This window comes from Alexandromys fortis, unplaced genomic scaffold (genome assembly GCF_014885135.2).
Source record: "Alexandromys fortis isolate MF-2015 unplaced genomic scaffold, M_Fortis_MF-2015_v1.1 scaffold_9, whole genome shotgun sequence".
NCBI lineage: Eukaryota > Metazoa > Chordata > Mammalia > Rodentia > Cricetidae > Alexandromys > Alexandromys fortis.
Window position 1 is genome coordinate 21,208,837 of NW_026067892.1, and position 11,844 is coordinate 21,220,680.

The window sequence follows — 11,844 nt, forward strand, 5'->3', positions numbered from 1 at the left end:
CTCTGAGAGTGAGGATTCCTTTTCCACTCCACTGTTGGCATTTATCAATTCCCTTAGCTGTTGACACCTGTCACAGGATAGACACAATAGGAAGGAGCAAGAGAATATCTTATATCGTTGTTTAGATTTCAGATGGCCTTGTAGAAGACTTAATCATAGATGAAGTTAAAATTCAAATTTCATTAGTGTTTTAGTTACTCTAACATTAAAAATTAAGAATTGTATGTGTTTAACCCTCCCCCTGAATTAATGCTGTATGGCAGTAGTTCTGATAAGCTGATGATTTTCTGATCATATTATATCTTTACTGAAGATTAACCATTTCAAGTTGGTTTCTCTAGTGTTTCCCCAAGGAGGTTTCGCTTCTCATTTCTTCCAAGTTTCAGGGACAATTCAGAGGTCTGTGTGTACTGAGGAGGCAAAGGTCCCAAGTGAAAGCAAACAGGACAGCTATGAAGTATCTCCAAGAAGAGAGATCCGGGTTGCCTGGTGGATTCCTCATCAGCCACCTGTAGATGACTAAGACATGCAGGGTCAGACTTTCCAGGGATGGAGCCTAGGAATCTACATTTTAAAATGTTCCTTCAGCCAGTAATTGTTGTTTGTCTGCCATCCATCTGCTCAGCATGCTAGCTCCTGGGTATGTATGCACATGGGTCAGACAGTACCCTTGCCCTTGTAGTACCTGGAGGCAGGAAGTGTGAAGAAGGCATTAAATGGCCGTGTGAACAAGAGATAATGGGGTGGGGCAGCCAGAAGTGGACATGGAGGGACTAAGCTAAGAGGCCAGACACAGAAAAATAGAGGCTTGGACAAGAATGGTAACATATTTATTAGAATAAATATTTTAAGGAGTTATTGAAAGATTTGTTTGAATATGGGATGCCAAGAAGAGGTGAATTAAAAATTACTTCAGCCACCTAAGAAACAGGGCAAATGGTGGTCACTGAGATAAGCAAGAGGGGAAAGGGAAAAAGTTCAGTGGTGGGCCATGGTCAGGAAATTGAAAACGATAAATCTGAGCAGCTCATTAGGCATTCAGAATGAGTCTGGAGTCAACAAGATTGGAGACAAGGGACACCAAAATCAAATTCTCAGTTGTACAGTAGATTTTAATTGTGACACATGCAGTAAAGGAAAGGTAGACAGACTATGAGATGGGGGATGTGTTAGGTTAAACTGGAAAATTAGGATAGATACCCTTGGGGCAGTAGTGTATTGTGAGCTATAATAAATGGGAAAAACCAGAGCAAGCCCAGAAGGAGGAGGGGGCAACCCTGGAGATTGCTAGCAGAGGATAAAAGAGGGAGAAGCAGACCCCAGTGTGAGGAGTTTCTGTCCTTCCCAGGCTGCTCCATTTAGGAGGGAGGACTTTCTCTAAACCAAATTCTGTTTCTTAGGCCAGGCTGAGGCAAACTACAGCTTGTAGTACTTTCCATTTTGTGAGACTTGGTAAGGTTTGTGTGTGTAAGAAGTTCATTGTAGCCTAATACATGGAAAACCTTCATTGTTTGTAGTTTCGTGAAGTTACTTTCTATTTTCTGAGGACTCTTTCCTATTTAGTTCATCTTAATTTGGTTGGTAAAATCTGTGTTATATCAACCTAACAATTAAAAGAAATGTTACACGGACCTGCTAGGATGCCCTTTATTTCTTTATTGCCAGATCTTCAGTTTGTTTTTCCATCTTCCTCTTCCTTTGAATGGTTATACTGAGTCATAGTTGATATCCCAATCTACTATTCTTGTCATGAGGTTTAAGCATAGAGTATACACTTATAGTTTTAATAAACTGGTATGTATTTGTATATATACATAAGCACTTCTTTTTCTTTTTAAAACAATCTTGTTTTACATACCAATCCCAGTTCCCTTTCCCTCCTATCCTCCCACTCCTCCCTCTTTTCCCCACCCTAGCCCCATCCACTCCTCAGAGAGGGTAAGTGTTCCCATGGGGAGTCAACAGTCTGTCACATTACTTGAAGCAAGACCTAGGCCCTCGCCCCGTATCTAGGCTGAACAAGGTATCCTTCAGGGATAAGGAATGGGCTCCAAAGAGCCAGTTCACACACTAGGAATAAATACTTTTTCCACTGCTAGTAACACCACAAACTGTCACCCACATTCAGAGTGCCTAGTTTGGTCCTACACAGGTTCCCCAGATGTCAGTCCAGAGTCAGTGACCTTGCTCAGGTCAGCTGTTTCTGTGGGTATCCCCATCATGGTCTCAACCCCTTTGCTCATATTCTCACTCCTCTCTATGACTAAACTCTAGGAGGTCAACCCAGTGCTTAGCTGTCGATCTCTGCATCTGCGTCCATCAGTTACTTGATGGAAGTTCTATGATGACAGTTAGCATAGTCATCAATCTGATTATAGGGGAAGGGAAGTTTAGGCCCCTCTCCACTATTGCTTAGATTCTTAGCTGGGGTCATCCTTGTGGATTCCTGGGAATTTCCCTAGTTCCTGGTTTTTTGCTAACCGCATAATGGCTCCCTCTTTTAAGGTATCTCTTTTCTTGCTTTCCCTTTCTGTCCTTCACCCAATTCGACCTTCCTGATCCCTCAGGTTCTCCTCCCCGCTCCCCTTTTTCCTCTCTACTTCACTACTACTCCCCACTACCCCCACACTTCCAATTTACAAGGAGATCTTGTCTACTTCCCCTTCCCAGAGGGAATCTGTGTATGTCTCTCTTAGGGTTCTCCTTGTCTCCTGTCTTTTCTGGGGTTGTGGACTGTAGGCTGGTTATCTTTGCTTTATGTCTAATATCCATTTATGGATGCATACATACCGTGTTTGTCTTTCTGTGTCTAGGTTACCTCACTTAGGATGGTTTTTTTTTCTTGTTCTATCCATTTGCCTGCAAATTTCAAGGTGTCATTGCTTTTATCGCTGAGTAATCTCCATTGTGTAAATGTACTACATTTTCTTTATCCACTCTTTGGTTGAGGGGTATCTAGGTTGTTTCCAGGTTTTGGCTTATATGAGTAATGCTGCTATGAACATAGTTGAGTACATGTCCTTGTGGTGTGAGTGTGAATCTTTGGATATATGCTCAAGAGTAGTATTGCTGGGCCTTGAAGTAGACTGATTCCCAATTTACTGAGAAATCACCATGCTGACTTCTATATCAAAATGTAAAATAATCCAATTAAAAATGGGGTACAGGTCTAAACTGAGAATTTTCAACAGAGGAATCTCAAAAGGCACTTAAGGAACTGCTTAACATCCTTAGCCATCAGGGAAATGCAAATAAAAAACTCTGCAATACCATCTTAGACCTGTCAGAATGGCTGAGATCAAAAACACTAATGAAAGTTATGCTTGAGAGGACTGGAGGAAGGGGAACACTCCTCCATTGCTGGTGGGAGTGCAAACTTGTACAGCCACTTTGGAAACAGTATGATGGTTTCTCAGAAAACTGGGAATCAACCTACCTCAGGACCCAGCAATAGCACTTTTTTTTTTTTTCGAACTCACTGTGTAGCCTAGCTGGCCTGGAACTCATTGTGTAACTCACAAAGATCTCCCTACCTCTGCCCACTGAGTACTGGGGTTTCAGGTGTCCTCACCACACCAGACTTTAACATTTTTGTATTATTTAAGTTATATGAAAGATACTTTGACAAAAATTCAAGTACCCAAGTTTAATAATTTTATATGGTCACATCTAGTCTGTTTTCACAAATGATTATCACTGAAGTGTGTTAGGACCTATAGTTCTTGTTTTGTGAATACTCAAACGCAGGCAAGTACTGTACCCGGTTTGTGGAGATAGGGCTTCCCCATGCAGTACAGACTGATCTGAAGCTTGCTATATAGCCCAGGCTGCTCTTACATGCACACCGTCTTCCTTCTGTCTCCCAGGCACCTGGAATGCAGATATGTGCCCCATCTAGCTAGGACCCATAGTTTTGAAAGGAAGATTTATATAGTATTATAGAGTTTCTTAACTTTTTAAGTTCATACTGAAATTTTACCTTTGGAACTCTGAAGAAATTAGTAACTTAGTGCATTTAATAGACTTAGAAGTTCATTGTGTTTATTTGAACTGTACAGTAACACGAACATCTCTGTGGAAAGGCTTGTAGACTTGATGACATAAGAACTAAAAACTGGTTCTTTTCCCTATTTTCTTCAAGTTTGTCAGATGTACGATAATGTAAAAATTTCATGCTCATAACAACAAGCTAATTTCATCTTAGGGACATCGTATAGCAGGGACTCTTCATGGTTGTTAACAGGGGTCTGTTCGTTTCGTTGTATTAACTCTGCACACCATCCTTCAGATCTACTAAGAGTCTCTTAGGCACCTGAGAATGATGCTACAGATCTCTAAAACTGGAATGGCCCCGTAATCTACCCAGAAAAGTCAGACGTGGTGCGGTGTGGTGGAAGCGTGCAGGAGCAGCACATCTCTGTCCTGTTGCTGAGATCTCAGCTGAGGCCGTCAGATCTAGTGTGGTTGGCTGTGCACTCTAACGAAGTCTGACTGGTTCACTTCCAGGTCGGGTTTGCAGCTGTGGTAGCTAGATTTGCTAAGCCGTTGTCTCCTCTCCTGGAAGTCAGAATGCCAGTGCTTGCTCTTGAGCTTTGCTGTGAAGATGAGGAGCTGCTGTTTGGAGCATCTCTTGCTGGTGGCATATATTCATTAAAGTTCAGGCCTTCCTCTTCACCAGTTCCATTTATTTTCTCCCTGGGGGTGTGTGTGTGTATGTAGATAAAATAATGAAGCATTATTAAATGCCACTTAATAAGAAGTCAAGACATTATTATTAATATGTTATAAAAGACTTATCAGTTCTTCCTGCAAAATGGAGTGAAGTTTCTGAAACTTGTCAAAATGGCTCCTTCATTTAGGAGCTTCTTTAAAGTGAGACACAAACAAAACCAAAAAGCCTAGTCTGTGTAAGTGCCTTCTTGGTGTCTGAGGCAGTCCTTAGGGTATTTTACACAGTGATGTATTTTGTTGTTAATGGAAATGATCTTACAAGTGTTTCGGATATGATGCGCTTAGACGACCCGCTGTGCATATCTTGACTTCCAGCCTTGATAGCTATCATGCAACATTTCCTCCTGTTTTCCTCCAACTTACTGAATATTAATAAAAACTCTTAATTCAAAAATATTATGAATTTTAAAATCCAGGTATATTTAGTGTCTTAAATGCAACAGAAATTTCTGACTGGCTTAAGAGGAAAGTGATTTTGTATTCTCTGCTAAAACTCAAATAGGAGGGCTTGTCATTTTTGATATATTGTAAGGTTTATTGTTGCACCTTTGGAATTTTACAAGTAAGCAAAGAGAGCTATCCCTAGAATTTCAGGACAGTCTCTGCTTGGTTAGAATTGTCTCTACCTGCCTGTCTCTAAAATAGTTAAGAAGAAACTAGCGTCTAGATAGCTTTGCTGGATAGACAGGTAGCAAAGCTCACCAAAGATCCTGTATCTGTTTTCAGTATTTGTGATTCAATAAGAAAGAGGGAAAGACAGGATGTAAATGCCCTGGAGGTTCTTTGGAAGGACCAGTCCATTGAGGAGAATGGAAAGCCTTCACAGAGGAAGTTGCATTTGTGCCTGACTTCCAGAGATTGAGGAAATGGCAGAGCAGAATGCACTTGGGAAGAGGGCAGTGACATCAGAAACAGGAGAAAACTTGGACAGCCATGGCTGTTACACAGGGAAACCCTGTCTCGAAAAACAACAGCAAAACAAAAAACCAAACAAACAAATAGCTGGGCAGTGGTGGTGATACCTTTAATCCCAGCACTTGGGAGGCAGAGGCAGGCAGATCTCTGGGAGTCTGAGGCCAGCCTGGTCTACAAGAGCTAGTTCCAGGACAGCCAGCACTGTTACATAGAGAAACCCTGTCTTGAAAAACAGCACTAACGAAACAAAAACAAGCAAACAGAAACAGGCAAAAACTCAGCATATAGGTTTGTTTTAAGGACAGTGAGTTAGTTGTTTTGACCAGAACCTAAGATTTGTTTATTGAGGAATCAATCTGGAAAAGAAGTAGGACAGATTGCAGTTCTTTTGCCTGTTGTTTAAATGAGGTGTGATCTTATTCTACAGATGGTGCAACTCTAACTCAGGGAGAAAGGCTAAGGAGTTTTGTGGTTTAGATGGAGATTCTAGGGAGGGACCAGAAGAACACAGAGAGAAGAGGAGCTAGTAGCCTAGAGGTCATTGAGAAAACATTGCAATGGTAAAGGCAGAAGATGTCAGGAATTGTATTTGTTATTGTATGGTATCTGCAGAAAAGGAAAGAGGACTGGATTTCGGTGATGTCAGCTTCACCTGCCTGGGTTCTCAGAGATAAGCAAAGTGACTTTTAACAAAGATTGAAAATGGAGTATGTCTGGGATAAAAGGAGAATCCCTGTGAAGGACACTTTTTTTTATTTTTTTATTTTTATTTTTATTTTTATTTTTATTTTTATTTTTTTTTGGTTTTTCGAGACAGGGTTTCTCTGTGACTTTGGAGAGGACACGTTTTAAGAACAAATCAGTCTTAGTCTCTGCTTTTTTACCTGAAGCACTGGAAACCCTTCATCTGATGCTGTAGGTGGTGGCATGTTTGGGGGTCCTCAGAAATGATGGTGCATGGTAAAATCAGGTCTAAATGAGGCATGTAAATAAAGTCTTGCAACACTGTTATATCATCTTTTTAACATAAGAATAACACAATAACTTTTTTAGTCTTCAAGAGACTTATGAAGCCAAGAGACACGAATTCTATGGTGAACGTCAGAGGAAGGAAGAAGAGATGAAGCAGATGTTTGTGCAGCGAGTGAAGGAGAAAGAAGCCATCTTGAAAGAAGCTGAAAGAGAGGTGAATGTGGTCCGATGTGATTTGTAGCTATTGTTTAGATGGTCTGTAAAACTGGAAGGTTCATCTTGTAATCATCCTTGGAAAACTATGGCACATACAATAGTCTTTAAATAGAGACGTCAAAGGAATTACAACTTGAAATCCAATTAACTTTAGTCTTTGGAGCAAACATTTTTCCATTAGGAATAGTTTAGCAAAGACTTGTAACTACTAGGTTATTAAGAAATTTTGTAATACTATAACCAGAAACATTTTAACTGTGGCTTTTAGAGTGGTTTTGTTGTTAAAATTCCTTCCATAGGGAAGACAAAGCAATGTCTTCCCCTTGTCCCAAGGTCCCAGCAACAAATTGTGGCACAGTTTTGCCAAAGTTCACTCTTTGGGATTTTTATAACCTTTAATCATACATACTCCATCTTTAAGTTTCATCTTTTTTTTCCCCCAAACCTTTCACTTACATCCTTTTTGTTTTGTAGTTTTGGAGCCTGTCCTGGAACTAGCTCTTGTAGACCAGGCTGGCCTCAAACTCACAGAGATCCGCCTGCCTCTGCCTCTTGAGTGCTGGGATTAAAGGTGTGTGCCACCACCGTCCAGCTTATTGGTTCCTTTTATGTCACTTAATGTCATAAAGAAAGAACAGAATGAAAAGCTTTAACAAATTACATTCATGGAATAATGTGATCTAAGGTTACCTATCATAAAAACTGTAGTTTTTGTCTGTTGTAAGTCCTGGGAGATGCAGTTGCCATTGGGTTCTCTTTCACTCATCTTTCCCTTGACTCCACAAGAATTGGAGAATTTCAAAATGTTAGTGTTCAAACGAGCTGGCCAAGAAAGCAGAGCTCCCAGTGACCTCGGATCATGACCAATCTTGTAGGAACAGGAAAGAAAGTACACAGAGAGCAAAACATCTTTCTGTTTTAACCTTGTAATTACAATGTGAGATAAATTTATTTTCCTCAAGAATTTAGGGCAGATAGGAAATGGTTACTTTTTACTGGTGAAGAAAGGAGTTCAGTGGTGTGGGCTAGACAGGACCCAGCATGGTCGTCTTCCTTCTAACACACATAGACTTGACCAGATGAGCCACCGCTGTCTGCTGCATTGCGTGCAGGAGTAAGTATGGTCAGGAGACAGAGCCAGTGCTCTCTCCTGCTCATATCGCTTGCTCTTTTTACCCAGAAGTAAAGGAAAGCTACCAGAGAGGAAATGCTTGATTTTGAAGAGCCATCCTCTGACATTTTCAAACTTAAGATTGTCTAATGGCCTCTGTGCTAGAATAGGGCCAGGTTGCACTTCTGTTTATTCTTCGTGGAATTTTGAATCGATGTCAAGTATGTAAGTGTTCAAACAAACTGTCTGCAGAAGTGGGATCCAGTTTATTGCTTTTGTAGAAGTTGAGGTTGTCCCTAGGGAGAAGAAGGCCTGGTCATAGGGAATTTCTCTTTTGCCTTTTCATCTGCAGAGCGGATCTAACTGTAGCATGCTGTTTGAATTTAAGAGACCATCCAGAGGCTAGATTTCTCTGCCCCCTAACATTTAAGAGTGTTTAAGTCAAACTTACCCTAATTTTTTGAATGTATCCATGGGGTGTCTAATGGAAAAAAGGCAGTCTTGATTTCCATTTGTAAAGGGAGGGAAACGAATCAGTGAGGTAACAAAATAGTTTTGTTGTTGTTCTTGGTAATTTGCTCCTGTTCATTTGTGTTCCTTGCTCTTATTACGCATGAATTTGAGGATCTTTGTTAAATAGGCATTATGGATAAAATGTAAAGCAAGGATATAAAAATTTGGCTCAATCACATAAAGGAACTCTCTTAAACTTTAAGTCCCCGTAACAGCTGAAGGCTTTTTCTGGCAGCGTGGATGGCTGGATTAGGGGCTGGGAGGGTACTTACTGTATTGCTAGGAAAGAAACTTCTCCTGTGTGTGCTGCCGCATGGTGTCAGTTATGGGAACTGTACTTTTGTTTCACAGCTTCAGGCCAAATTTGAGCACCTTAAAAGAATCCACCAGGAAGAGAGAATGAAACTTGAAGAAAAGAGAAGGATTTTGGAGGAAGAATCAATTGCTTTCTCTAAGAAGAAAGCTAATTGTGATCTATTCCAGAGCCAGTCATTTATGGCGGCAGGTAGCAGCATTAAGAAGGACAAAGACCGAAAGAAGTAAGAGTCCCGCCACCCTGTCCCTGTGGCCCTGCTCCTCCCCTTTGGCTCCTAGCCCTGTTTGCTCTTCTTTCTCTGTGTTTTCTTCCTCCCTGTCTGCCTCCTGCTGCCAACACTAGAACAGGCCTGCCCTTGTTCTTCACTCTCCTCTCAGCAGGTGGACTATGCCTGCTATATTGCAGGTCTTCAGTCTTACCAGAACTGAGGAGTGAGCAGAGTAAAACACCTCACAGTGAGAGTCAGGTCGGGGAGTGGCTAGTGTTCTGTCACAGCCCTGCCATAGTTCTAGTACACAGCTGCTACCATGAGTTAGTCTTTGTTTTATGTCTCTCTGGAAACTGCATTTTGATGGAGAATCACAGAATTAAATGTCTTATTAATAAAACCTTAATTATTAGGCTCATTTTAAGACTTAATTCTACTGATCACTGATTTTAGTGAGGATTTTTTGTTTTATTAAGGGAATCAGGCTATTATCTGGAACTCCTGTGCTTTGAAGTCAGAGCTGGTGAAATCAAACAGACATAAAGATGCAGAGACAGTAGAGAGGGCCGCAGTTCATGGGGGGTGGCCTGAGTGGCGATTGGATGATGATCTCAAGCCTATAGGTTTAGGATATGTGTTAAAGTTACCAGTTTTTGAAAATGAGTTTATTTTCCTTTTTATAATTTCATTCAGTACTCCGTGTCCCTTGCTTTATTCCTCCTACTTTAAATATTCTTTGTCCGCTTCACTGTTTTTACTGTCAAGAAACCCGTCATGATTTGTTCTGTTGGGAATGTTCCATCGTGGGTCTCCTGCTCCACTGGTCCCTGTCATAGGAGGACAGTGCTCTCCTGAGTTCCTCACAGAACGGGACTCTTGCTTCTGTGAACTCAGTGCCTGTATTTTGTGTAATTATGTGTTAAAGGAAGAATGTATAAAGGATGTATTTTGATTGAAATAATGGATTTAAGATATAAATTACAAATACAGTTTATTACTAGTTTTACCATGCTTTGAATTAAAAAGAGCTCTTTTTACTTTATTATCCTTCATTGTAATCTAGAGTAACAAAATAGGATCCCCCAGTTTTCCCACATATATCCCCCCAATAAAGTTGTCATTCCATTCTCCTTGAGAGTCATGCTGTTGTCTACAAAATCAGACAAACCGGCGGATTCTTTTCCTTTTCTTCCCTTGTATCCTAATAGGGATTGAGCCCGCAGCTTCCCTTAAGGGGCAGCACTCTTACGGCTGAGTTATAGTGCAAGCTTTCTGTTTCTTTTCTGAGACAGGAAATCATATATTCTAGGGTGGCTTCACTCCCTACGTAGATGAGAATGATGCTGACCTTGTGGTCGTCATTCCTCTACTTCCAAGTTCCTGGGTTACGGTGTGTGCCACCACGTCTGATTTTGGGTTTACACAGTGCTAAAGAATCTAACGCAGAGCTTTACCCACCCTTTGCCAGCTGAGCTACATCCATGCCCTGTCCAGCGAGATCTGCATGAGCTTAGGACTCACCCTCAAGGCACTGTGACTTGCTAGCTTCTTTTTCTTTTTCAAAGTCCCATAACTAAATATCCTGTGTGTGTTGACTATTTGCCCTTCTTCTAAAAGCTTTGTGAAATTAATGCTTTTGATAATTTTTTCTTATGTTGTTTTTTGAATTGTTGCATTCAAAACATTTTTTTCTTTTCAGCTTCAATTTTATGTAGTACAAGAGTTCCAGAGCACAGATGGTCGTCACAATCAAAAGTTATTGTATGCTTTGAGTTTATGGTAGTTTTGCTTTATCATTAACTCAGTTATCTAGCAAAGCGCTAATGTTACTCACATTTATAGAAAACTATTTTCACATAGAAGGCTGCTCTGCCAGCCAAAGTGTGCAGTTCTCCCACCCTTACTGTTGTTGGGAATCTGTAAGTTGCTAGTTTGCTGTGGATCTTGGTCTACTTTCCTCCTGCCGAATTCTCACTTTGCTGCGTGGTATTCTAAATGGCAAAGGTCATTGCCAATAAAACTACAGAACTCCTTCATATTATGAATATCTGATTGTATTTTTATTATAGCATGGACTTATTTTTGTTGTGTACTAAACAGAAAACACTGGAGGCATATACTTTGGAATGTATTACAAAGTTAAAGCTAATACCAATAGTAGAAAAATTTAAAATATTTGATACAGTGACCCAATTATCAGTATTCTGAAGTTTCATGTCAAACTATATAACCTTTTATACATCAGTGTGCCTTGTTGTATATTGCTTGATAAAACAAAAACAATTTAAAAGTTCAAAAATACATTTGAAGCTGGATTATCATATTATTTTCCTTAAGCTATCATAAATATTTTTTAAATGCTGCCTTTCAGGGAATAAGAAAGCTGAAAATTGTATTAGAGTATCTGAATCTTAAATATATTAAAACTTGATACTTCATATTTCAGGAAACATTTGCATCAGTGCCTTAGTAGTCTTAGGACAATGTTTTACTTTTCTAATGGTTATACGTATATATGTTTTCATTCTTTTGTACTTGAATATTCTGTATTCTGAATAAAATTGATATTCTTGACAAATCTGCAGATTTCCTAAAATGTGTTTAAATTGCTTAAATTTTTTCTTTTTAATTGACACATAATTTATACTTTGATGCAGTAGAACGTGGCGTTGCACTACTTTCCTACATGTGTGATCAAATCAAGGTAATTGGCTTACTCATCAACTAAATAGCCATTTCGTGTAGAAAATATTTAAGGTCCTCCTGTAAATATCCATTTATCTCTATTTATTCATCAGCCATACTTATTTTACTGTGTTGTAGACTGTTAGAAAGTTCATCTTACCCAGCTTCACCCCTGCA

At 39.9% G+C, this 11,844-nt stretch overlaps 1 protein-coding gene across 2 annotated transcripts in view; it reads left to right on the top strand.

Moving 5' to 3' along the window:
- Septin10 (septin 10) overlaps positions 1-11,566 on the top strand; it is a 37,040-nt gene extending 25,474 nt beyond the window's left edge. For both annotated transcript variants that reach the window (XM_050138126.1, XM_050138137.1), the window contains exons 8-10: positions 6,700-6,832; positions 8,810-8,997; positions 10,682-11,566. In XM_050138126.1, the coding sequence (XP_049994083.1) occupies positions 6,700-6,832; positions 8,810-8,997; positions 10,682-10,697 (337 nt within the window). In that variant the 3' untranslated portion in view covers positions 10,698-11,566. The remainder of the gene's footprint in view (positions 1-6,699; positions 6,833-8,809; positions 8,998-10,681) is intronic.
- The last annotated feature ends 278 nt before the right edge of the window (positions 11,567-11,844 follow it).